At 30.7% G+C, this 27,039-nt stretch overlaps 1 protein-coding gene across 4 annotated transcripts; it reads right to left on the bottom strand.

Moving 5' to 3' along the window:
- Positions 1 to 871: 871 nt before the first annotated feature.
- On the bottom strand, positions 872 to 25,979 carry LOC143193298 (putative sodium-dependent multivitamin transporter). 4 transcript variants are annotated; one of them, XM_076399430.1, is made up of 10 exons: positions 25,745 to 25,979; positions 19,169 to 19,367; positions 13,945 to 14,166; positions 12,262 to 12,418; positions 12,010 to 12,193; positions 8,134 to 8,404; positions 7,378 to 7,524; positions 5,396 to 5,620; positions 1,600 to 1,763; positions 872 to 1,546 (listed from the first exon to the last, which is right to left on the bottom strand). In XM_076399430.1, the coding sequence occupies exons 2-10, from the start codon at positions 19,289 to 19,291 to the stop codon at positions 1,315 to 1,317; spliced, it is 1,725 nt and encodes a 574-aa protein (XP_076255545.1). In that variant the 5' UTR covers positions 19,292 to 19,367; positions 25,745 to 25,979; the 3' UTR covers positions 872 to 1,314. The 4 variants fall into 4 exon arrangements, with proteins under 4 accessions (XP_076255545.1, XP_076255546.1, XP_076255547.1 ...); XM_076399431.1 differs by lacking the exon at positions 25,745 to 25,979 and adding an exon at positions 25,572 to 25,706; XM_076399432.1 differs by lacking the exon at positions 25,745 to 25,979 and adding an exon at positions 24,813 to 24,952.
- Positions 25,980 to 27,039: the final 1,060 nt, after the last annotated feature.

Raw genomic sequence — 27,039 nt, 5'->3', positions numbered from 1 at the left:
ATCTACTATATTAATCCCAATAATCAGCAAGATGTAGTGTTTTCATTGCTTTATAGTTAAAAAGAGAGAAAAATCATTGTGACTGGCGATGAAACTATGGGTATCTACTATATTAATCCCAATAATCAGCAAGATGTAGTGTTTTCATTGCTTTCTAGTTAAAAAGAGAGAAAAATCATTGTGACTGGCGATGAAACTATGGGTATCTACTATATTAATCCCAATAATCAGCAAGATGTAGTGTTTTCATTGCTTTCTACTTAAAAAGAGAAAAAAATCATTGTGACTGGCGATGAAACTATGGGTATCTACTACATTAATCCCAATAATAAGCAAGATGTAGTGTTTTCATTGCTTTCTAGTTAAAAAGAGAAAAAATTTATTGTGACTGGCGATGAGACTATGGGTATCTACTACAATAATCCCAAGAATCAGCAAGATGTAGTGTATCACGAGCTGCTTAAACCAAATGTAACTATTACAACAACTTTCTACCGACACCAATTAAAAAAAATTGAACAACGTAATATCTTTTACAGAGTTCCCAATTTATAAGAGTTGTGAAGGATATACTGTCGCAACTCTAATGGGAAGCTCTCCCGGTCTCAACGTACTTACCAGACATAGTGCCACCTGATTATCACTTGACCAGATCGATGGTTAAGAAATGCGGAAGAAACGCGAAAATGAATCGATAATTGATTAAAGATGGGAAAAAATAGAAAATGAGTTATTATATTGAATATGAAAAATATATTAATATTTATTAAAATATATTATACCAATTTGTTTCAATAAATTCCCGTTTTGTTTTAACACATTTAATAGGTTTCTAACATTTTGTTACATACTCTAAAATAAAACCACAACATAATCTCTAATTTGTACTTTATTTAATAATAATTTTCTACAAACACAAATAAAATAATAATTTGTGCAAACATATCGGAAACATTATTTTTATTAAAAAAAATAAACGGATTTTCATTAAAAATAATATTAAAATTTTTGAACAAAAAAGTTGATCAAAAGTTGACGTAAAATTTCAGTGTGATATTAAATTATTCTTAACGATATTTATGCAAAGAACTTTTAGTTCAGCATCTTTTAAAACTATTTATTGTCTTTTTAATTGTTACTATCGTTAGAAAATTATTGGATCAATCTAATTGATTTTATATTAAATTAAGTCGTGATGTATTAAATCATCACTATATTGCATTATACAACATAAACAAAACAATTTTATAACGATTTAAAAAATACTAAGTTAATATCACGTCAAAATATACACACAAACAAACAAAAACATCGTTAGTATTTGATATCGGTTGGTGGTTCTGGTGCGAGATTGTTTTTCTCGTTCTCTAACATTCGCTTGGCTAATGGAGGTACGAACAAGTATGGATCGTATTTCTCATCTTCCACTCTTCTGCCGGATATTTTTCTAGTTACGATACTCGTCACGTAACCAACAACTAAGGTTACTACCAAACCGGCTACTCCGTTGTACAGATATGAGACTCTGTACAACCAGAAATAGTCACTAAAAAATAAAAATATTGAAAATTTGCAGTGTTACTTTAAAAAATTACATACTCATCGTTTTGTGTTAGAGCTGAAACAGTTGCATCCGACGTTAGATTTGAGAACATAATATCGCAGCCATCTGTGGATGTTGGTAAAGCGGGTGTCACGGGTTTGGGACTAAATGCCATCCAGCCTGCCATAGCTACGCCAAATGCTAATCCAGTTACTGATCCCTAAAAATATCACAAAATATATAACTCAATGAGTATCCCATCTAATTTAATTAATGTTTTTTTTTGAAATTGGATTTTATTAGGACACTTTTTCTTCTTGAACAGAAACTCAAATGCTCCTCTTTATTTCTATGACTTTATTATATTATATGCTTGAACGTATTTTAGTGATTATTGATATATTTCGGTGAAAAAATAGGAAGTATCAATGTGAATAACTTAATCTAAGTGTTCCATTTAGTATTATTTATATTATATTATTTATATTGTTTGTACATACGTCATCAAGATGTTTATATTTTCGTATTTTGTAAATTGTTTTTGAGATCAGACAATATATTCCTTCTAATTTTATTCTAGTTAAAAAAAGACACAATGCTGTCTGATAAGTTCGAACCTGTAACCGAACTAGCCTGCCAATGTCGTTCGGTTATCAAACATTTGCAAAATTCTTCAAAACAATTGTGATAAGAGGTTATAACCCGCCTAACGTTATTTTAATGCTTTGCTTGTTTTGTTAAATTTCAAATCGTTGCTTATTATTACTGTGACAGAACAGACTGCGTATTACTGTTAAATATTAATTTGCTGCGGTTTTTATTGAAAAAATGTTTACCGTGTTGCAGCTGCACTGAATATTAGTATAGACACGGTCACTGAATTGTCTCAAAAATTAATATAATGTTGAATTCACCGAAAAAAAAAACCAACCGTCCTCATACGAAGCGGGTGAAGAATCAAGATTGATATTAGTTCTATTAGAGATTAAATATATGTATAAAAACAGTGAGTAGTCTTTCAATACAAACATAATTTAATACAATTATTTCAAAGGAAACTGTTAATCTAAAAAGTATCGAAGAGGTCTAATGAAACTTCCGGATATTGCTTTTAAAAGAATACTTTTAGAAGAAATTTTTAAAAGCATATAATAAAATTAAGACTTATTATTTCAATTTATGTGTTTAGATGAGACATGGATATTTCAGAATGGGACCAATAGCCAATGCTCACTCATGGCAAGATGATAATAAAAATAGTATTATCACAACAAAAGTTGATGGAAAAAGATAAACGTTGTAATAACAATTGATTAGATTTTATTAGTTTTTTAATAATTCATTGCAGATATATTGTACTTCATGGAAACGAATATACACTAATCATAGAACCCTCAAAATTTAATTTTCGGGATTAAACATTTTGTTGTTTGATATCAAGAAGTCTGTTGCTCAAACACCTTTAGAAACTAATGCTAGATGATGCTAATCCATCATATTCCAATTGTAGGCTTTGGCTTAAATTGCCAATTCAAATGAGCAAAAAAGAGGTAGAAAAAAAGTTCCAGCGTAGAAAATGATTATTATGATGATTATTATGATTATGTTGGTAAAAACCTTGGATGTTCAAGAAAAGAGGACTCCATTATGTTACGTCAAAACTATTTAGTAAGACTGAATAATAATTAACAACATAACCTTTAAATATTAGAAGTTGAATTTTGGAGTGGAAGTTTGAGCCAAGTAAATACTATTTCTGGTATTTAATTTACAAAAATTATTTAAGAAAAGTATATGAAGATATGGAATTAGGAGCCCAAACTAAGCAAAATCATGAGGGTTACTATAAAATCACTCAATTAGTCAATTAACGGTGATGTACTGGTAATATAGTTAATAACACACAAGATTCAATTTTTTGACAAGAAATGCTCAATATTCAACAAAATGTAGTGTTTTCCCACGGTTTTACTTTCAAGTCTCCGTTTTTCTAAAAAAAGAAGAACTATATATAGATCCAAGAAGAAATATCCGTCAACGACATAACCTTTACCGGTTTTCTGTCAGTAGAATTTTGTGTCGAGTAAATTTTGAAGTTGATAACAATTTTTTATGTACATTTTGTTTACACATATCAGTTGCAAAAACTTATTGAAAAATTATATCCGCCAAAGACCGCCATTGGATATGCAACCTCTTTTTATAGCATTTTTCATGACATCCCCCTGCAACATCTAAGGCTGAATTTCCTCAATTCCGTGACGAATATTGTTTTTAAGATGTTGAATCGTTTGGGGCTTACTCACATGAACTTTTGATTTTAAAAAACCCCATAAGAAAAAGTCTGGTGCTGTTAAATCCGGAGATCTGGCTGGCCATGCTAAATCGCCACTTCCCGAAATTAGTCCTCGTGGGAAAACGTGATTCAATAATTGAATTGTTGAACGAGCTGTGTGTGCTTGTGGCCCCATCTTGCTGAAACCACATGTCCTCTAGTCCTTGCTCTTCCATTTCAGGCACAAGAAAATTTGGAATCACGTCTTGGTACCATTCAGCAGTAACAGTAACTGCAACACCTGCAATGATGTTTCATGAATAAATTAAGGGTTCTGTGTTCCCCAAAACTGACTGTTCTGTTTATTAACGTGACCACTGAGAAGAAAATGGGTTTCATCGCTCATTATCAATTTAGACGAAAAATCTTGAATTTCACCAGACAGCCTTAGAATTGCATTACCGTACTCAACTCGTTGATCAGGATTTCTCGGTAGCAATTTTTGGACTAATTGAATATTGTACAGGAATATTTTCAAATCAGTTTTCAAAATTCGCCTTAAACTGCATGCAGAAATGTGTAACTGGGAACCACGTATCCGAATTGATATTTCTGGAGACTCTGCAACACCATCGTCCACCAGAGCCACATTTTCAGCGTTACGAGACGTCCGTTGACTTCCAGAACGAAGTCTGTTTGCTGTCGTACCGTAACGTCGAAAATTCGCATGTAAACGATAAATTGCGGTTTTGTGAGGCAATGCACGATTAGAATATTTTTGAGGCAATTTCCGCTGAGTGGCAATAATGAAACGGTTATTTTCAATAAATCTTGTCACTATTTCTGCTCGTTCTCTTGACGTATATTTATCCATAATAAAATTTGGACGTCTTCACAACTCAATGGTTACCGAAACTGACCTAAACGCCACATAAACACTCAATCAAAATGGTAGCGCGACTTTTGTCGACCCACCTGTTATATCAGATGTTGACAAACATTGACCTCAAGACAGCGACGACCGTTAACATTAATGTTTCATATAGAATATAGTTTTCCAACAGTTATTGATAGAAACAGCATTTGTATGACCAAAAACCTAATTTTTCTACATCATTCATTTATTCGAAAGATTTGAAAATATCAATTGAATCAAACTGAGTTTTAATGGGAAAATCTAATATATATATAAACAATTACTAAAATTGTGTCAACAAGAGTTTATATTAACAAAAATGAATAAATATCAAAATATATTCTATTGAAATCTATTGAAAAAAAGCACTAGTGTAAGACATACAGCAAAGTGAATGAAAGTAAGAAACGTTGCTAGTAGTTTAAAATGTTTAATCATGAAGGTCAGTATAGATTGTAAATTATATTTCTGTTATAGTTATATAATGAGGATATATTGAATAAAATAACATATTCAGTTTTTTTTTGGCAATAAGTGTCCAATCTTCAATAATAAACCGCAGAGCAAAATATGTATTGCCAATAGTATTTTAATATGATTGATTATGATGAAAAACTTCAATATATAAAAATAACCGTAATTATTGTGTTAAAATACTTACAACTTCATTAGCAGTGAGCGTGAACATTCCTAATGAGAACAATCCTAATAATGGACCGCCAACCAGTCCGAAGATTGTCAGAGCTGCCTGTAGTAATCCTCCCAGAAATTGAGCCAAAAATGCAACACCCATGCAAATTAAACCATAAATTAAGGCGGTAATTTTGGTTTTCAATGATATGCTTTCCTTAGGTACATCCGTCTTGTAAATAACTCTGTACAATGGCTGAAAAATAAGTTTAGGCTAAAATGATCTCGATTTTTTTTAATGCTATAAATTCCAAACTCTAATCAATGATAAACCAATTAGTATAAACTCCATGTAATAAAGTACATCTTGTTGCTTGTTGGCAACAATGCTTCCATGTAATAATGTTTAAATTGCATCAATTGTTGACGTTAGAAAGTTGATAAAAGGTTGAATTAACAACTTGATCAGGTTCGAACAACCCCAGATAAATAACTCCATGCGAATAACAATAACGAGCAAACCAAATGTGACACTGAACTGACATTTAGCACTCATCTGGACTGTTATTGTTCAAACGCGCTAGAGTATCACTTCATCGAACCAATTTTATTCGAGTTACCCGATTTTAAGGCGGGAAGTAGGTGTAGAAGCTTCAAAAATTAATTTTTTTGGTTTCATAAATCTATCATAATCTAGTACAACTGTTCAAGAATATACTCTGAAAATTTTAAAGTAAAAGTCCATTTATCATAAAAACCTTTTAGTAGTTATAAGCGTTTTAGTCAGCGTCATAAGGTCTAATGTGGTCTTGGAAGGATTCTTTCTTTCTTTTAATAGTAGAAATTTTGGATATAAATGTATAGAAGCTTTAGTCCATCCAAGAATATCTAGCAACGATATTTACATTTCATAAAATCAGTTCTAACCTAATTGCCATAGCGTGCATTTCGTTTATACAAAAGAATAATTTCACGGAAATCGGTATACAAATCAGCAGTCAAATAACTGTAGTGAAAATGAAGAAGAATAAGTAAAAAGAGAAGAAGAAAAAAAAGAAAAGAAAGAAAAGAAAGGAAAAAAGAAAAGAAAGAAAAGAAAGAAAAGAAAGAAAAGAAAGAAAAGAAAGAAAAGAAAGAAAAGAAAGAAAAGAAAGAAAAGAAAGAAAAGAAAGAAAAGAAAGAAAAGAAAGAAAAGAAAGAAACGAAAGAAAAGAAAGAAAAGAAAGAAAAGAAAGAAAAGAAAGAAAAGAAAGAAAAGAAAGAAAAAAAAGAAAGGAAAGAAAAGAAAGAAAAGAAAGAAGAAAATGAATATGAAAAATATATATCGAAAGATGACTTACTCGATAGATGTTTAGACGGTCTTATTCAAAATGCAAATGAAAGCTTCAATTCAACGGTTTGGAGAGTGGCGCCACAATATTTGGCATATTTGGCTACGTGCTTATTTAATAAAGAAACTTCCAACATTTTAACCATTCCGAATGAGCTTAATATTACCATTGGTAGCAGAAGCTTCAATTATGCCAAAGAAGTTAACAATCGACGCAACTCCCTCTGACAGTAATGAGACTCGAAAAGCTCGAATATGAAAAGCAGCAAGCCGAAAACGACATATATGAAGCTGATGAAGGACTGCAACATGATGCTGGGATAGTCGATTAATTAGTAAGTTGTTTAAATTAATTAATTACTGCCGCAAACGTACCTCTACTGCTACTCCAACTTTCAAAGGCGCTTTTCTCGAAAATATGAGAGTTTTTAACAAATCGTTATGAAATTATAAAGGAAAAGACTAATTTTTTTGAAAAATAAGTAAAATTTTTGTTTCTAAACTCTTAAATACATATACAATACGTTCTAAAAATATAAATAAAATAGATTTAGCCTTAATTGGCCGAAAAAAAAATCATAAAAATGACTCGAAATACATCGTTTTACACCCATCCCCCCTCCTTAAATTTATCCACCAGTAAAAACCGAAAATACTTTCGCTCCAATCCATTATTAATTTACCTTGTAATAATCTTCTATGGTTACTGCAGCCAAGCTATTAAGTGCAGCTGAAACTGTGGATAAAGCTGCACTAAATATTCCTGCTACGAATATTCCTGATAATCCAGGTATAAAACCCATCGTATCGACAACATAATAAGGCATTAACTAAAATAAAGAGTAAATTGTTTAAATATATATATTCTAAATATACAATAAATCTTGTTATATAGGGTGGGTCATCTGTTTATACATATTATGTCGATAATGACTCATATCTAATATCCCTTCCAATAAAACAGCCAATGCACATCATAAATGACATTGAATATACGGCCAAATTGTAAAAATGTTAAATTCGTTTTAAACTCGAAGCGGATTTTTTCTTCTCATTTTACCTTAATTAAAGAGAGACAGAATTCTGTCAATGCCTCGAACACATAACCAAATCAGTCTTTAAAATTCGTGTGTTGGTACAGGTCGACACTGTTGCCAAATGTCTACAAAATTCTTCATAACATTCATAACACGTGTATTGCTTGTTTTATTGGATAGATTATATGCATATTTTTTGGTGGTTTTATATTTATCATATTTTTGGTGGTATCATATTTTTACTTTTGTACTTTGTTATGTAAACTAGTAGAACTTTTGGGTTTACAATTTGATTTTTTATAAATTAAAAAGGAATCAACCGATAGTCGACCCTATATCATGGAAATGAGAGTATAGAAAATCCTATTTCAGTAAATTTCAAGTGATAGTAAATCGTAATACCTGATCTGCACTATTAATAAAGTTGGCCTTGACTGGATCGCAGTTGTAGTATTTCGCGTAAATTGATAATCCGGCAAAAGCTGTGCTGACGCTGAGAAGGCTGAGAATGGGCCAGCTCCACCACAAAGCCGTCTGTGCGTCCTTTACACTACGAACGGTCAGATATCTTTGAACTTGAATTTGGTTAACGGCGTATAACGAAAGATAGGTTACTCCTCCTCCAAGTATCAAACTAAGCCAAGTATGCCTCACGGTTGGATCCGGATCAAAACTAAAAATAATTAGGATAAAATAAAGACTAACCCTAAATAAAAAAATGTATAATGTATAATGTTGAAATAAAAAAATATGTTTTACCAAAAACATTCCTTGGTATTACTTATTAATATTATTATTAATTTTATATAATTTATTTGCCTAATAAAATTTTTTTATTTCTAAAAACAATAAATACATAAGACGTTCGATAACGTAAACACTCAATAATGAAAACATTGAGTTAATGTAAACGCAAAATTCTTACATTTCTCAGTCATGGCAGACTAAAACTGCAGAACCTTTACCGAAAAGTCACTACGTGTTTTTTTAACAGATGTCGCTAGGCTAAGTATGCAATGTTACAATTTGACACATATATCATTTTATTATACTGACATTAACCTTCAAGCTATACATGTTATATTTTGCGAAAATAACATAGATTAATACTTCTTTGAAAATGTCATCAGTCATTGTTCGCTGATAGCTCTAACCTCAAAAACATGAGCAAAAACAGTGAGCTTGCTCTAAACTTAAAATCATGTGAGGCCTAGAACGTTCTGACAGACTGAAAAAGTTTGAAGATGCGAAACAGCACGAGTTATCGAACGAAGACCTAACCCAAACTCAAAAAGAATTGGCAGAAGCATTAAATATGACGCAGGAAACGATTAGCAACCGATTACGAGCAAAGAGGAAAATTTAAAAGATGGGAAGATGGGTGTCACATCAATTAAATGACAACGAAATGGAAAATCGAAAAATCTAAAAGGTATAATCGGAAGTAATTTCTGCATCTAATAGTGACAGGTGGTGAAAAGTGGATTTATTTTGAAAAATGGGACCAGAGTAGTAGCCCAGCATTTATCGAAAAATGCCCAGAATGGGCCAGAAGACACGGTAAAGTGGTATTACAGCAGAATAACGCGTCTGTCTCATAAAGAAAAATCATTCATGAAAGCGTTGAGCGCACTTGATTGAGACATATTATCGCACCCACCGTACTCCCCAGATCTTGCCCCGTCCGACTATCAACTTTTCGCACCAAAGGAACACGAATGAATAGTTTTGCTCAAAGGATAAACAGTTTTTTTGGGATGACATCCATAAATTGACCAAAATATGAAACTGCCAAACAGTGAATAAACAAATTTTTCCATTTTCTTGAGAATTATGTCGTTTTTTTTCGAAAAAAAAACGATAATGACTTCCGCTACCCTGCTGAAATATTTGTTTAGTTTGTTATAAATATTTATAAAAGTATCAAACGTTTCTTTTAATAAAGCATTAATTATAATAATGTGAACTACATTTAAACTTTGAACCAAAATTCTGGAATAGTTTTTTATTACCCTTAGTTGTTCAACAATCTGCAAAATGAGTAATTATGTACATGATACGTAGAAGATCACTTCTGTAAGTGGTGTTCTGCGTAAAATATTTTTAATTTAACTAATAGGAAGTCTAAACATGTCCATTAATCAGATCGGATGGTAGTAAATATTTTAGTCTTTTACTCGCATTTAGCTGATCGGCAACTAAAGTGGGATGTTTTGACACTCTTTTGTAAGTCTTTTTTTCGAATCCTCAAGAGATTAGAGGTAATATACTAATAGGATGATCTGCTTTTTTAAATTCGAATCATAATGATTCAGTCACTTTTCAAATGTTAGGGAAATAATTAATTCATTACATAAAACGTATAGAAAATAAATGTTAATAATATTATGCCCTTTTCTGATAGTTCCCGTAGAAATAGTAACGGTGTCTGCGTGTGACCTCACGTTTTCGTGAAAAAAATTTCTCTATTTTAATTATTTTAAGCGATATGCATGGGTTAAAGCTCCAATGAAGAAAAATGTTAGAGCAATGCAGCTAAGTCTCGTAAGTCGAGGCCCATCATCTACATCTTCAAATTTGCTAATTTATTTCTGTGAATGATGACGCTACGTAAGTGTTTATTTTATTTACTGCCTCTATAATACTGAACGGGTATCATCAACATAATATCCAGATTAATCTTGCATTATAAATAGCACTGTCAATAAAATTTGAGGTTAGGATTCATTTGTTTAATTTACCCCTATCAATAAAATTATGTTTCAGAAAACATGACGTCACGCGTTTCTGATTGGCGTTTGATCTAATATGTTATATGTGAATTGACATATTTTGTATTTTTATTTTTACTATAATAAATATAATCGCACTTCATCAATCGAATGTGGTCATTTTTAGAATATTTTTATTTTTATATTATTGTTATAGATAAATGTTACTCATATCATGCCTGTAGTATAAAGGTGACAAATTAGATCTGGGTGATCAAGATGTTTAATGTATTGCCGGTCGCAATTTGTAAATTCGTTTCTGAATCAGACAATATTTTCCTTCTCATTTTGTTCTAGTTAAAAAGAGACACAAGACGGTTCGCTTAATTCGAACACGTAAACGAATGAGTCTGTCAAAGTCGTCCAGTTGCCAGACTTATGCAAAATTCTTGAAAGCAATAGTGATAAGAAGTTATAACCCTAACCTATAAACTACTGTGGCTGTATAATTAACTGTAGCTTTTAGATGTACTATAATGATCAATTAATCATATTTAATAACTTTTTGTTCAATTATTTTATATAGATTAGAATTTTGTTGTATGTCATAGCCAAACTGAACTAAAACTCAGAGTTGATGCGGCAAGATTGCGACATTTTGACGTCACAAATTTGGATGACGTATGTACAAAATAACTGTGAATAGACTTACACAATTATATATACTGCATTAAAAAATTCTTGTGTCTTCTGCAAAAAAATAAGATCATTTATACCCTCAAAATAAGTGTTCGTCGAGACCAGGTTTGGAAATACAAAATAATCACTGGTTCTAAATCTATAGAAAGGGTGAAACCCATGGAAGAGCAGACATACATGTTTTCTTCGCTAAATGCAAATGTTTGTCCTTTATAGCATTGTTGAAAAGTTAAATTTTGAAGCCAAAACTAAAATTTCGTTTCAGTATTGCCAAATATTCTTTTGAAATTGGCGGAGATCAATTCCTATTTTGCAAAAAGCCTTTTTTATATACCGCATCCAGAACAGCGTCTGAATAAACATCATTTAAAATATTATTACAGTAAGTTCCTATTTGAACAGTTATTGTTTGTCATTTTAAACCTTTCATATTGCAGGTAAATGTCTAGAAACAGTTGATTGATTAATTATTTATCTGTCTAAAAGTTCTTAAGAATGTTGTTCCAATAAGTCTGTAATGAATATCGAAAACGCAATTTTTACTCCGTGATATATACAGTTCGATATATATATTTCTCTACGTATGAACTAACTCAATAACACTAAATGAAAATATAAAAAAATCAAATATTCACCAGTAGATACCGCTGATCAAAGTACATGCAAGCATCTAATAGATAATAGAAAGTAGCTAGAAATTCATCAAAAATTTAATCGTAAACTAATCATTTGTGTCACCTTTTAAAAACCACTGATCTTAAACGCTAAAAGTAATATTTACAAGATACAAGCAAACATACAGACTCATAAGACAATCCTTTTACAATCAGCAATCATTCAAATATTTTATTTCAAATATTTAACTTACTTTAAAAGACCTGTTCGACCACCTTCAGAAGCAATCCTCCATATTTCAGAGAAACTGCCTTTCTCCACTAAAGCACTACCAATAACACTGAAAACAGCAGCAAACATGAGGAGAGATTGGAAGACGTCAGTCATAAGTACCGCCTTCATTCCACCAATTGTGGAATAAAACGTGCAAACTAAACCTAAAGTATACAAGGACAAGAAAATTAAATACAATAAATGTATCAGTAAATTTATGAAAATAGTTTACCGATTGACAAAATTGCCAGAAATTTGCTGATTCCAGTTAAAGCCTCAAGCGCCAAAGCGGGAGCATAGACCACAATTCCCATGTAGAGTGTTATTTGTAAAGTATATGATAAGGATGCTGCTAATCTGGAGGTTTTTCCAAACCTCAGTTCCAAATACTAAAAAAAAATAAGATTTTACATACGATATAACAGGTCAATTGAAAATTCACCGGCCTACCATAGTAAAACAAATTTTTTTGGCAAACTTAGTATTTTTTATTCAACATAATCCCTCCAACTTAGCGACCCTCCAATTTTTTAATACCATTTTTGTAATACAATTTGTCCTTTGCTTTAAAATAGGTCCCAGTTTCGGCGACCACCCATTCATTCAACGAAAATTTCTTCCTAGCGAACATTCTTTTGAGATCTGAGAACAGGGAATAGTCGCTGGGAACCAGATCGGGAGAATACAATAGATGAGAAAGCAATTCGAAGCCTAATTCATGGATTTTTGTCAATGTTTTCACTGACTTGTGACACGCTGCATTGTCTTGGTGAAGCAGCACAGTCTTTTTCCTTAAATGCAGCCGTTGTTCGGCCATTTCGTCCTTCAAACGGTCCAATAACACTATTTAATAGTCGCTATTGGTGGTCCTTCCTTTTTCAAGGTAGTCAAGGAAAATTATTCCATGTGCATCCCAAAATACAGGCGCCATAACCTTGCCAGCCGGCTGTTGCGTTTTCCCACGATTTGGAGCGGGTTTATCGTGTGCAGTCCTCTTGGATGACTGTCGATTGTACTTCAGTGTGAAATGATGGTCCATGTTTCATCCATTGTGTTATTACGCTTGATCATCTTCAAACACTGCTCCGAATCATCAACTCGTTGTTGTTTTTGGTCGAAAGTGGGCTCGCGCGGCATCCACTTTGCACAGAGCTTTCTCATACCCAAATATTCGTGAATGATATGATGTACACATTCAGTTAATATCTTTAGAGTGTCTGCTATTTCATTTAATTTCAATTTACGCTCATTCAGAATCATGTTGTGGATTTTTTAAATGTTTTCGTCGGTAACAACCTCTATTGGGCGTCCACTGCGTTCACCGTCGTCGGTGCTTATTTCACCACGCCTAAACTTAGCATACCAATTTGATTACCAATGATTTTCCTGGGGCAGTGTCCGAAAACTCGGCATCAAGCCAAGTTTTTACTTCAACTGTATTTTTTCCCTTCAAAAAACAATATTTTATCAACAAGCGAAATTTCTTTTTATCCATTTTTTTACAATAACAAAACTAATGATCCGACAGCTGTCAAATTTATACACGCATCTTTTGAGGGTTAGGGCTAACTAAAAAAAACATGTATTTAATTCTAGTAGCGCCATCTATGTCTCAGCCGGGGACTTTTCAATTGACCTGTTAAATATCCGCAAAATATTGTATCTTCGAATAAATTTCGAGAATTTTTTCAAATAATAGATTGTTGTTCGATTAATTTACAATCTGGTAGCAGAAAGAACTGAATAAATGTAGAAAAAAATATCATGTCTCTAAATAATTTAGAAGTAATATATAATAAAACGAGTTAAGAAAAATGTGATTTTGGTTATCCTAGTACATTATCAATTATCACTATACCAAAACAGTGATACTATCAAACTATATATGACAAATAATGATAAAATAATGTCTTACCTCATAAGCACTGGTAGCTTGGAGCTTGAAAAACACTGGCAAATATAAATAAGCCGCAACTGGTGTGAATATACCATAAGACAAGTTAATGACGATGAACTGGAAGCCGTAAGTATAGTTTTCACTTGATACCCCCAACAAAGTGACTGCAGACATAAAAGAGGCCATCAATGAAAACGCAACTGGGGTTATCGCCATATTTCCATCAGCGAGTAAATATTCCTAGAAAAAAATAGAAGCGTGAATTAAAAATCACCATTACCATCATTTAAAAATCATATTTTGCACTCAGCGTTCTCTAAGAACAAAGAAACATCGACCTCAGTTTTTACTTATTCTTTTTAAAACCATTATGAAAAATAATCGCACGAAAATATGTTTGGAACATATGATGGATGCGATAAGATCTTGTTTGGTTAATATAAACGAGTAAGACCAACACTACGGTAATAATTGTTTTTTTATTATTTAATTAATACATTGTTACTAGTCGTTTCCGTCTAACCTACAATTTATGATAACTTAAATCAAGGTATATAACTAGGAGGACCTTATCTCAGTCTCTGGTGAAATAGTGTTAATACATGTCACCGCTATATCTTTTAATATATAAACCTCACTACACAACACTACACAAGGTCAGATGGTTTGATTCTTTTTAGTCTGTGTCCTGTTCTGGTGGTATCCAAAAGCTGCAATATTTCAATATTCTCATGAGAATGGAGCCTTTCCTCATACCTCCTTGCAATTCTCTTGATTTCTTAACTGACTGTGGGTATCTGAAGGTCACGATGTAGGTAATCAGTCCTATAGTATTTGGGTGCGCCCACAATATCTCTCAGGACTTTGTTCTTCCTGTATTTCAATTCAGTTCTTTTCTTTTCTTTCTTCCAGCGAAGTTTTGCATCAAGATTCATTCCAAGATGTTTAGCGTTGTTGCTATATGGAATGATAGTATGACTGCATATGTACAGATTTACTTTCATTAATTCTTATTTTCCAAGTTTGTGTCCAATTATTTATATTTTCACTTGCCTGTTGTAATTTTCGTAAGGCTTCTTCACTATTGCCTTTGACAGCTATAATCGCAGTATCATCAGCAAATGTAGCCATCGTAATATTCTCCAAATGTGGTATATCACAAGTGTAGAGTAGATAAGGTATTGGTCCCAGTACACTTCCTTGTGATACAACTGCTTTAGCTTCTTTTATTGTAGAGTAAGTTTCTTCTTGTTTGACTCTAAACATTCTGGTCGTAATGTACGATTTTAATAGTTCAGTGTGTTGTTTTGGTAGCATTTTCTGTAGTTTATGAACAAGGTCTTCATGCCAAACCTTATCGAAGGCTTGTGCTACATCGAAGAATATAGCTGAGCATAATTTTTTACTTTCGTAGGCTTTTTCAATAACATCTGTTATTATGTGGATCTGGTCAATTGTTGAATGCTTGTTAATAAACCCAAACTGGTGGGTTGGTATTAGGTTTTTTCTCTCTATGATATAAAAAATATAAAATTCAATTATAATAATTGTAAAAAAATCTCTGGAAGCTTCGATGCCGTAAAGAAAGACGCTTCTCCAGATGGGCGATTATCAAGAGGTTTTTAACAATTGTGGTTTAAATACGATTATTAAAAGTAATCCGTTAGTTCTAAACACATCCGCATATTATACAAATACAAAGAATCGGCAGCGGATTGTTGTGGTCTGGTCTCCCAATATATTGGAATTAAAAATAGGAATTCCAAAAATACAAACTGAATTAGGTAATGTATTCAGTTTTCTACCACAGATTATTTATGGTCGTTATAAGAATAAATTCGAGAACTGATTGTATGATGGCAGTCTCAATATGAATACCTCTGACATCATCTAGACGTAATTAGAGATAGATTGCGTATAAATTAATTCACTAGTTAATACAAAAATACTCTGGAGTCTTTAATTGATAACTATGGGGGTTTACATTTATAAAATTGTTAAATAAATGCATAGAATATTTAGTACCAGACATGGTGATAAACAATGTATTCATTTACATATATTATATTAATTTCCCATTATTTATTTCTAAAATTAATTTATTGATGTGTAGTAATTAGTCGACACGATTTTCTGCTATTAAAAATAACCAGAAATAAATGTTTTTCTAATAATATGTATCATAATATTTATCAATATAATAATATTTATTAAGTTTTGATGACGTGTATTGGCTGTTTTATTGGATATAATATACAATATATTGTGTGTTGTTCAATGTAATACAATATAACCCTTCATAAAGTTAAAAACCATACCAAATATATTTTAAATAACCTTGATAAAGAATATATGTTATATTTCAGAAATATAATTTCATAGAAATTATCTAAATTTCTTTTAATTGCAAATCATTAAGAGATTAATTTATCCAAACAATTATTAACAAAAGTTATAATTAAAATTGATAGCGTCTATCACAGTTAATTTTATATAAAACCAACAGATTAAATTTTTACGAAACAAAAGCCTCATTAACTGTAATACAAAAAAAATCAAGCACTTTGTTAAAATTGATACTTAGTACTTGAGATAATAATGATTAACTTTTCTCACGCATTTTTTACACCTAGTTGGTCCAAGATGTTTATTGTTTTACCACACTTAAGATAATAACGACTAGCTATGTCAGTATTATATTTATAATTATTTTTTGTAAAAATTGCTTAAAAATCTTTTATTTTTAAATTTTACACTTCAAATGATCCTATACCAAACGTTTTATCAATTTCTTTCCAAATATAGCAATCAAAGCTCAAAAAGTATACAGTTTTTTTGATAAATTAATTTGACATATAACTGCTACTAATTAAATAAAACTAGACACCTAATTTTTTTAGAGATAAGATACGACTTGTTGGTTACTATAGGCATATTGCTCTTGGCTTGATGGAAATAGAGATATTTATTATAGAGATTTATATATAGAGATATAATTTAGTAGTCACGCGTGAATTGGTAATTTCATAAAAATCTTAACTTTTTTTCAGCTTATTGATTCATTACTCTCTTCGATCTTAATTCTAAATATTCATTCCTATTCGGTGATTCTTAACAAACAACTATATTGCTATGTAAGAAGGCATTTTATTTCAAAACTTCAATAATTCAAGAATATAGCTGAAATAAAACCAAAACTATCACTGAAATACAAAATTTACAGATATTTAAAAAAATAATATAAGAATAAGAAGAAACCATTTAAAGAAGTGTTACCATTCACAGGGTCATCAATAATCATGATGCAATTTTATAGTTACAGAATGCTTACGACATTAATGAATTAATCTAAATCCGGTTTTATTAGCAATTTGCAGTAATACAAAGGAAATACAATGTTAGATATCATTGTTTACAAAAAGATATAGGAATTAAAATGTGCATAAATGAAATGATTGTTAGTAGAGTTAGATCAAAAACCTTCAAAAAAGCTTACAAATATGGGACAAGGTTCTGAAAAATAAAATAACATGAAAGTGCATAAAAACTAAATAAATAATATTATAACAAATAAATAAAAAGGCAATATCTGATTAAAATCAAAACTAATATATCATAGCATGCTGTTACAAGGACGGAGGAATGAATATATATACATATATATATATATATATATATATATATATATATATATATATATATATATATTCATTATATGCATAAAATATACTTATATTTAATTTTTTTTTAATATTTAATTTAGCATTTTAATATTTTATAAATTTGTATTTATGTAGAATTTTATTCTAATATTTTTTTGAGAAGTTATATTTGGGTCTAATTTCAAATTTAATTGGTAAAATGTGACGTCGAGGTTTAGGCACATGATGCGTATGAAGTCCTCAACCAACAACATGCCTCCCTAATAAAAGATTTTCTTTACGGGTATCTGTGATGGTAATTTAAACTCACCAATGAAATGCATTGAAATGGCGTTCTCAGTGCCTTCCCTGCTAAGACCATGCAAAACAATTTTGGAATTGTATGTATTAACACTCTATAGTTTATTCAAAATTTTTTTGTGCGTGATCAAGATGTTTAATGTATTGCCTGTCGCAATTTGTAAATTCGTTTCAAAATCAGACAATAGTTTCCTTCTTATTTTATTCCAGTTAAAAAGAGACACAATGCTGTCTGATTAGTTCAAACACGTAAATGAATGAGCGTGTCAAAGTCGTCCGTTTGTCAGACGTATGCAAAATTCTTGAAAGCAATAGCTATAAGAGGTTATCACTATTGCTGCTGTATAATTAACTGTTTATTTAACTTGTTTGTTCACTTCTTCTTAACTTCGTCTTCTTCAATTTCATCTTAATAAAGTGGAATTGTGGTTGAAAACGTGGCATATGAAAGCAAATGACACAAAAACTACCCATGTGACATTCATCCTTTGTAGAAGAACATGTCCCTCAGTAAAATTGAATAATCATAAACTTCCGCAAGCAGACAACGTAAAATATCTAGGAATTCATTTTGATCGACGTTTGACATGGAAAAACATATAGTGACAAACGCAAACAGCTTGACCTTAAACTAAACCAAAGGTCTTGGCTGATAGGGCGTAAATCTAAATTATCATTAGATAACAAACATTTTGCTGTATACGTAAATACTTAGACCCATTTGGACCTATGGTATTGAACTGTGGGGTACTACTAGCAAATCTAACATGGATATCCTCCAGAGGTTCCAGAATAAAGTATTGGCAGTCATCGTCGATGCCCCATATTACGTCTCCAACAAACTGATTCAGCGTGATATCCCCTTAGAGCTGATATCAAGTGTGATTCAAAGTATTAGTGCGAAGTACTCTAAAAGACTATCAGTGCATCCCAATGCACTCGCCAAACAGTTAAATGTGCGCGATGACACTGTAGTGCATAGGCTCAAACGCAAACGACCATACGAACTAATTAAATTAATAGACACATAGAGTGAGATTTAATAATCTCTAGAATAAGTTAAAGTAATCTTAAGAATAAGTTAGGATATACTTTAAAATAAGTTAGAATAATATCTAGAATAAGATTTAGATTATAAGTTGTACAGATGATCACTTACTGAAGTGATATTCCATATGTCAGGATGGTTATATTAACATATATCACAGAAATCATCTAATAATATTTAATGCCCACGGGCAGATTGTTGACGATCTAAAAGATTGATAAAAAAATCTTACCTGCACGGTTTTCTGTTTTCCTCCAGTGAATCTGTAATAAATCCCAATGGAGGACGATATCAGCAGTACGACTGCCACCACCACATAGTCCCAGACACCGAACAAGGGTTGCGAAACGGCCATTTTGTCCTTTTTCCTTTCCTTTGATCTTCACTCAAAAGTTATTTTCGGGATATGACGGTCTTTATGCTAGTCATGCCTAAAAAACACCTTGTTTGAGATATATCTTAAGCCACACTATTCTAACAAACGTTCGACAGCAAGGACTCAGATTAATTTATTTAATTATGTGTCTCTCTAAGTCCATTTACAATAATGTTGTAAACTCCGAGATAAAATATTGTCATTTAAAAGATTAAATAATGCTACGGTAAATATAATCAATTCCTTTTAATACTCACATGCAAATTCGTAAGAATCTTTTACTATTTGACGACTTTATATATAATTATATCTATCTACATCTTATTTATACATAGTCATACGATAAATGCTTCCAACGAGCGTAGACATTCTTAAAAAATATTTGCTTTAACATTGGAATTTGTTACTAGAAGAGAGTTTGATGATGAATCTTATTAAGTTTTGAATAAACCAAGTTATTTTGGCATTTGTATACATAATGAAAGTGTACGAGAGCGTTTTCATTCATGTTGATGTTCACTATTTTAGGAGCTCGAATTAAAATTTGCAGTTAAAGAATTTTATAGTCATCAATTTTGAATAAACCTAGTTATTTTGGCATTTGTATACATAATGAAAGTGTACGAGAGCGTTTTCATTCATTGTTGTTCACTATTTTACGAGCTCGAATTAAAATTTGCAGTTAAAGGATTTTATAATCATCAATTTCATCAATGAATCAATCATTTTTTCAGTGTCAAAATCTCCACTTTGAAAACGTCGCAGTGCCATGGACAAAATGAACTAAAAACTGAATTTCTAACTTTTATAGTTTAGTATTTTTATAGACTTGTTTGGCAGACCAATTGTCACAAAATAACATAAAAAAACATCACTTTATCTTCGTTGGCCGCGCTTTTGCATAGCAATGCTCCTAAATTTGACAGACATGTCAACATCAGTGGTGCTCTTTACATAATATAGAAGTGACTTCTTTTCAAGTTGGTAAGTACTTCATATTGTTATTGATAAAATCTACCTCGAAATTCTGTTAAGTTTCTTACATCCAACATCAGCCACAAGAAACCTCCAGCTTCATCTTAACAAAGTGGAATTGTGGTTGAAAACGTGGCGTATCAAAACAAATGAGACAAAATCTACCCATTTGTATCCTCGGTAAAATTGAATAATCATGAACTTCCGCAAGCAGACAACGTTAAATATCTGGGAATGCATTTCGATCGACATTTGACATGGAAATAACATACAGTTACAAAACGCAAACAGCTTGGGCTTAAACTAAACTAAATGTATTGGCTGATAGGGCGTAAATCTAAATTATCATTAGATAATAAGGTTTAGCTGTATAAGTCAATACTTAAGCCTATTAATTTGGACCTATGGTATTGAAATGTGAGGTACTACTAGCAAATATAACATAGATATCCTCCAGAGGTTCCAGAATAAAGTCTGCGAGTCATCGTCGATGCATCATATTATGTGTCCAACAAACTTATTCAGCGTGATATTCCCATAGAACCCATAACGAGTGTAATCGGAGTGTTAGTGCGAACTACTCTGAAAGACTATTAGTGCATCCCAATGCACTCGCCAAACAGTTAAATGTGCGCGATGATAGTGAAGTGCGTAGGCTCAAGCGTAAACTGCCATACGAACTGATTTAATAGACACATAGAGTGAGATTTAATAATCTCTAGAATAAGCTAGAATAGTTTTTAGAATACGTTAGGATAGACTTTAAAATAAGTTAGAATAGTATCTAGAACAAGATTTAGATTATAAGTTGTACAGTAGATCACTTACTGAAGTGATCTGCTACATGTCAGGATAGTTATATTATATAACCGGAATGATACAATAATACTTATTGCCCACGGGCAGATTGTTGGCGTTCTAGGAGATTAATAAAAAAAAAGTTTCTTACAGTTTAGAAATATCTTCCCAAATTTGTGTAGACCTTCCAGCATTTTAAACTTTCTTCGAGTTTTTAACAAAATCGATTTGCGTCACATCCAAAACTTTTCAAAAAACTATTCATAAACTAATTTAATATTTTCAAAAAAAAATTGAATTAGTGTGGGTTGCCATTAACAGGTTTTTTTAGTATATGTCGTTTAGTTTGTTACGTTTAGTATATGTCGTGTTTAGTAATAGTCGTTGTTGATGGTCCTTCCTTTTTTAAGATAGCTAATGAAAATTATTCCATGCGCATCCCAAAATACAGACGCCATAACCTTGCCAGCCGACTGATGCGTTTTCTCACGCCTTGGAGCTGGTTCGTCGTGTGCAGTCCACTCGAATGACTGTCGATTAGACTTCGGAGTGAAATGATAGAGCCATGTTTCATCCATTGTGGTATTACGCTAGATCATCTTCAAACACTGCTGCACTCATCAACTCGTCGTTGTTTTTGGTCAAAAGTGAGCTTGCGCGGCACCCACTTTGCACAGAGCTTTCTCATAACCCAATATTCATGAATGATATAATGTACACGTTCAGCTGATGATGCTGATTTTCAGGGGCAGTGTGCGGAAACTCGGCATCAAGCCAAGTTTTTACTTCAACTGTATTTTTCCCTTCAAAAAGCAATATTTTATCAACACGCGAAATTCCTTTTTATCCTTTTTTTTTCGCGATAACAAAAGTTGCTTGCTATAATATATATAATATAAAAATGCTATAATTTACTTTTGAGGGGTAACTAAAAAACATATGGATTTAATTCCAGTAGCGCCATCTATGTGTCAGGCCGGGGACTTTTCAATTGACCTGTTATACTCTTTGAGATATGGCCGATTCTTATCATTATCCGGACACCCTGAATATTAAGTAAAATATCCTAAATATCTTTTACAGAATTAAAATTGGTGCTTTAATTTTTAAAATATCGAATTTTATCCTTATCAGTCGCCTTTATTTTCAAACTAATCCTGGAACAAACTTCCATGTAATGACACATACTGGAAAGTGAGAAAATCAGTGATGCTTCAAAATAAAGTTGATTATAAATGTACCCAATGCGATTTAATACACAATATCACCATCTGTTGTAAGTCCTCTAAAATTAATCTATAGACCTGATAATTAAATATATAAATTTAAAAAAACACGTATATGGCAAACCTCGAAATTCTAGACAGTGTACCTGGTTAAAACAAATTACACCAATTTTATATCGACAAAAATGAATATAAAAAAGAAATAAACTTATTAGCGCTAGATTATGGGATATGTACCGCAAATAATAACATTTCATTAATATAAAACAACATTTTTAAACAAGGTCTTTTTCTTTCATCTATATTACAATATAGTTTTTCTCTTGCTCGACTATTATATTATACAATTTTGGACCGATTATTGTATTTAACAATTTATTTTTTATTCATTATTATGGCATAATTAATGTTTTGTATGCTTCCAATAAATCTTTCGAACAGAAAATTATATAGCTCAATATATATAGAGCATAAGCTTTATAACCTATATGCGCCATCCTTGACTTATCCTGATCCCCTGTTACAAAGTAATGCTGGTTTAAATAATCTTTTACAAAGTCGGCAGATGTCCCGAAAATATTGATTGACTGACTTGATTGGCCATAAACAGAAGAAACTTAAGAAATGCCTCAATATCAATAGATCTCTGATATAAAAAAAAAACAATCACAGAAATTTAAGTTTATAACCTATAAATATTTGATTTGATTGACATCTGACGTGTACTGCTTCCAAAGAGAATTATTCCTCAAGAAAAAATTGACTGTTATAATAAATAAAAATCTATTTTGACTGTTGTTAGTTATCAACAAAAGCATACTTGAGCATTGTTGAGCAGTGATACAAACAAAAACCAGATAAAAACCCATCGTTGAAAGACTCTTTGTTTCTTTTTCATGAACTCCTTCAAAACTTTATTGAACTTCGAACTTTGTCGACTAATAAAAACAGGTATTGTGAGCGAATCAAAGAAGCAAGTTAAATAAATATGTAGGAAAGTTCAATAGATCATAACAATTATACAATAAAATAGTTTTATGGAAAAGTCGAATCTTCAACATATAATAATGATATTCAATTATTTTCAAAGAGTAATACAATAATTTTTATTATAAAAAATCTGCACGAAATTAAAAAAGCACGAATATTTATTACACGAATATAAATATTAAACAAAATTATTTATTTATAACTTTTTTAAATAAATTCCAACTAATTCTTAATATTTTTTCTTTATTTACAAATTGTGGTCAGATACTTTTACAGAAAAAAAAATCGTTGAGTTTTCCAGAAAACATCTTTCTGTCTAGCAGGAAAGCAGGAAAGTGTGAGCGTCGCGACGTCCCTACATGGACGCCCCGAGATTTCTTACTCGCGTGTTATAGATATTACAAAATAGATATTATTAACTTTTTTGTTGGTCAAAATGTTAGGCATACCGTATATCCCAAATTTATTCAAAAAAATAATTGTAAATTATTTTTTTTACTTACGTTATATTTTAACACTACATTTTACCATAAAAGTTTGAAAGAATCTTAGCAGTAAACAAATATTTGTGAGATTATAATAATAATCCTGAAAAAATAGAATAGGAAAATTGACGTCATAACTTTTGTCCCAAATTCCACAAATTCTTGGTATTTCCAGAAAATGGCTGATATTTCAATAGGATACCAGAATATAGGTAAAAGATAAAATCCTTCACCTCAAGTAAATTATGTCATAGTAAGTGAAATAAAAATACAAAATGTATTAACTGTAATAATGGAAACATTATTAGTTAAATATAATTTACAAAAACCTTAAATAAATCACATATTAAAAATGACTTACGTATAATGTAACAATGCAAAAGACTGAAAGATAATTAAAGCTCATGACACTCTATTGTTATCCAGGACTTCTTATCATTTCCTTTTATATATAGGACTATATAACATGTGAATTTTCTAAACATTACCCAAACTGATTGAGATAAAAAAGCATGCTCACTTTTTTTTAAATTTGAATTGAAACAACTTTTTACTCAACAACTTTTAATAATTTCCCAAAATAATAGAAATTTAATGCAATATAAATTATGTATATTGTTACATGTATGGCATATACAGTTTAATTAAGGAAATTTTTCAAAATACTAATAATCGAATTTAAAATAATATAAGACAATATGAAGAAAATAAAGGTTTTTATGACACATTCCATATCAAATATGTAATATATAAGTCAGAAAAATATAAATCAACAATAATAAAATAAGTAATTGTTCTATATAACCCATTCATGCAAAAAAATAAATTTCAATGATATTAAAAAAAACTAAAATTAATTTCATATTTTAAAAAATATATAAATTATTTAATTATTAAAATTTTGTAAGCGTTATTATTAAAATAACACTTGTAAACTTGCAAATTCAACCCTAATAATGATTGTAAATATCAAATATAAATGTAATTAAAAATAATCTAAAAAACTATATATTAAAAATAACTTACATGCAGAAGCGTAAACATACGTCATATAACTATAACTGATGATACTGTACTGTAATCTGACGCTTTTTTTATCATTTTCTTTTATATATTAACTAGGACTAATTATTGAAATACTTTTTCGATACTAACAACCACAAAACACGATAACATTACCATGTTTTCTTCTTTACATTTAATTAATACTAGTACCGAGTAAAACCAATCATTAGTAAGACAGCTTAGATTCTGGATAGGTTCAAAGATGATAACATCTCCAGTTCAAGTTAAATTTACAGATTCTTTGGTCCGCAAACTCCCAATTTCTAATAAATGCATTTTTATCAATTATAATCTTAGAAATGTTAAAAATTTGTTAATCTCACTAACCAAAAATATATATTTTATTGCAGTAATGCAGCCTTGTATCTTAAATAATATTAAATATTCCTTCAAAAAAGTTTTATTATGTTATAAATATGTTATACTTCTTATAACCCCATTCAAATAATATATATATGGTAGAATAATATATAAGAAATGTAATCAAAGTCTAAGCTCTAAATAAACTAAATGCCTAAATGTCATAAATTGCATCACATTCAGTATAAAATGAAATTAAAACAATGTAATTTAGATTATCCGCAATAGAATTTACTCAATTTATCAAAAATATTAATTTGAAAGCCTAAATTTAAATTTAAAATAGACATCATTTACTAAAAAAAAAGTATTAATTCATCTTGAAATATACATTTTTTATATAAATATGGTATTACTTGCCCCATCTATCGGGAAGCCAGCAAACATATAGCCCTTAAACGTTTACTAGAATAAAGACTACGGAGTGACGTCCACAAAACTGATGCTGGGCTTCAATTAACAGCAGCACCGAAAAGTGCAAGTATCTTATCTAATCTGAGATTTAGAACAATTTATTTCACATAAATACTTACCAAATAACAGATAAAAATATTTCACCCAACGTTAGTTCATTTATTTCGTGTCGCTGAAGGGATACACACAATACTTTCCCTCTCAACAAGCGTCAATATACAAAATTGATTTTTCACATCTTCCGCGTGTTTCAAGAAACAAGTTGGTGTGATTACGTCACTGAAAAGAATATAAACATAATTTATATATCGAGTAGCAGCACCACCTTTGTTTTCTCTTTGGTGCATAATATCAGAATATATTAATGTACAGAGTGATTCCTGTTTGATATTCATTTCAGGCTCCCGTTTCAAGATATCCTTGAAGAACAGTCATTAAACTTGCTAAAAATCGTTAAACAATAAATAAATCGTAAGGCCAATTATAGACTTGTTCGACATGTTTTACACATTGTTCTAACAACATTTCTGTTGAATTCCTGTTTTCAATAAAAAAAAGTTTTTATACTTGCTATATATTTAATACCACTTTTAAAAAATTACATTTTATTTATAGTTGCATTAATATTTGTCATTATTCCAAATAATATTGGTAGTATAATTTGTCGCCCAGACAATGTGTTTTCCAGACAAATCTAGTTTCAGACTTACAGGCGGATTACACGTTTCAAAAATAATTATTCTTGTGTTTTAAAATAAAGAGTATTCTAGCATAGCAAGAAAAACTTTGAATATAAAGAATTCAAGGCAAAATAATTAGGAGTTATCACATAATAACATCAAAACAAATTTTGGATTTTAGAAGAAAAAAGTAAAGATATAGTTTCTAATGCTCTTATGAACAGCTGCTTAAATCATATGGTGTAACTGGATACGAAATAAATATATCATACGATAAAAAGCATAATAATCGACAACCCCAAATATCTCGATTCAACAATGTGATTTTACATCATAACAACTCAAAATTAATGAAAAGTTAAATGGAAACGCTTAAATTAGTATAACATAATACCATATTCGCCACCAACTGTTCGTTTCCAGCATCAATTGTTCAGGATTGGTTAAGACGTGGAAGTCAACATTTGATAATATATCTAATCGTTCACTTTTCTTAATAAGGTATTCGCCAAGTTTTCAAAAACAGCAAAGAAATGTTTATATTATTTATACGTCCTTTGAAACGATCGTCACTTCACACAATTACTTTACTTAAACAACATTCCATACCATATAACTAATTATCTCATAATTATTAATAAATATTGCAGCAGGTAACAATACAATGCTACATTAATGTTGCTGACGTTAACGATGTCGAAACTACTGACTGATTACTGATTATGAATAAAAAT

This window comes from Rhynchophorus ferrugineus, unplaced genomic scaffold (genome assembly GCF_030347505.1).
Source record: "Rhynchophorus ferrugineus isolate W39M unplaced genomic scaffold, kcgeb_rfMv2 rfM3, whole genome shotgun sequence".
Lineage (NCBI taxonomy): Eukaryota > Metazoa > Arthropoda > Insecta > Coleoptera > Curculionidae > Rhynchophorus > Rhynchophorus ferrugineus.
This window is presented reverse-complemented; position numbering and strand designations above follow the sequence as displayed.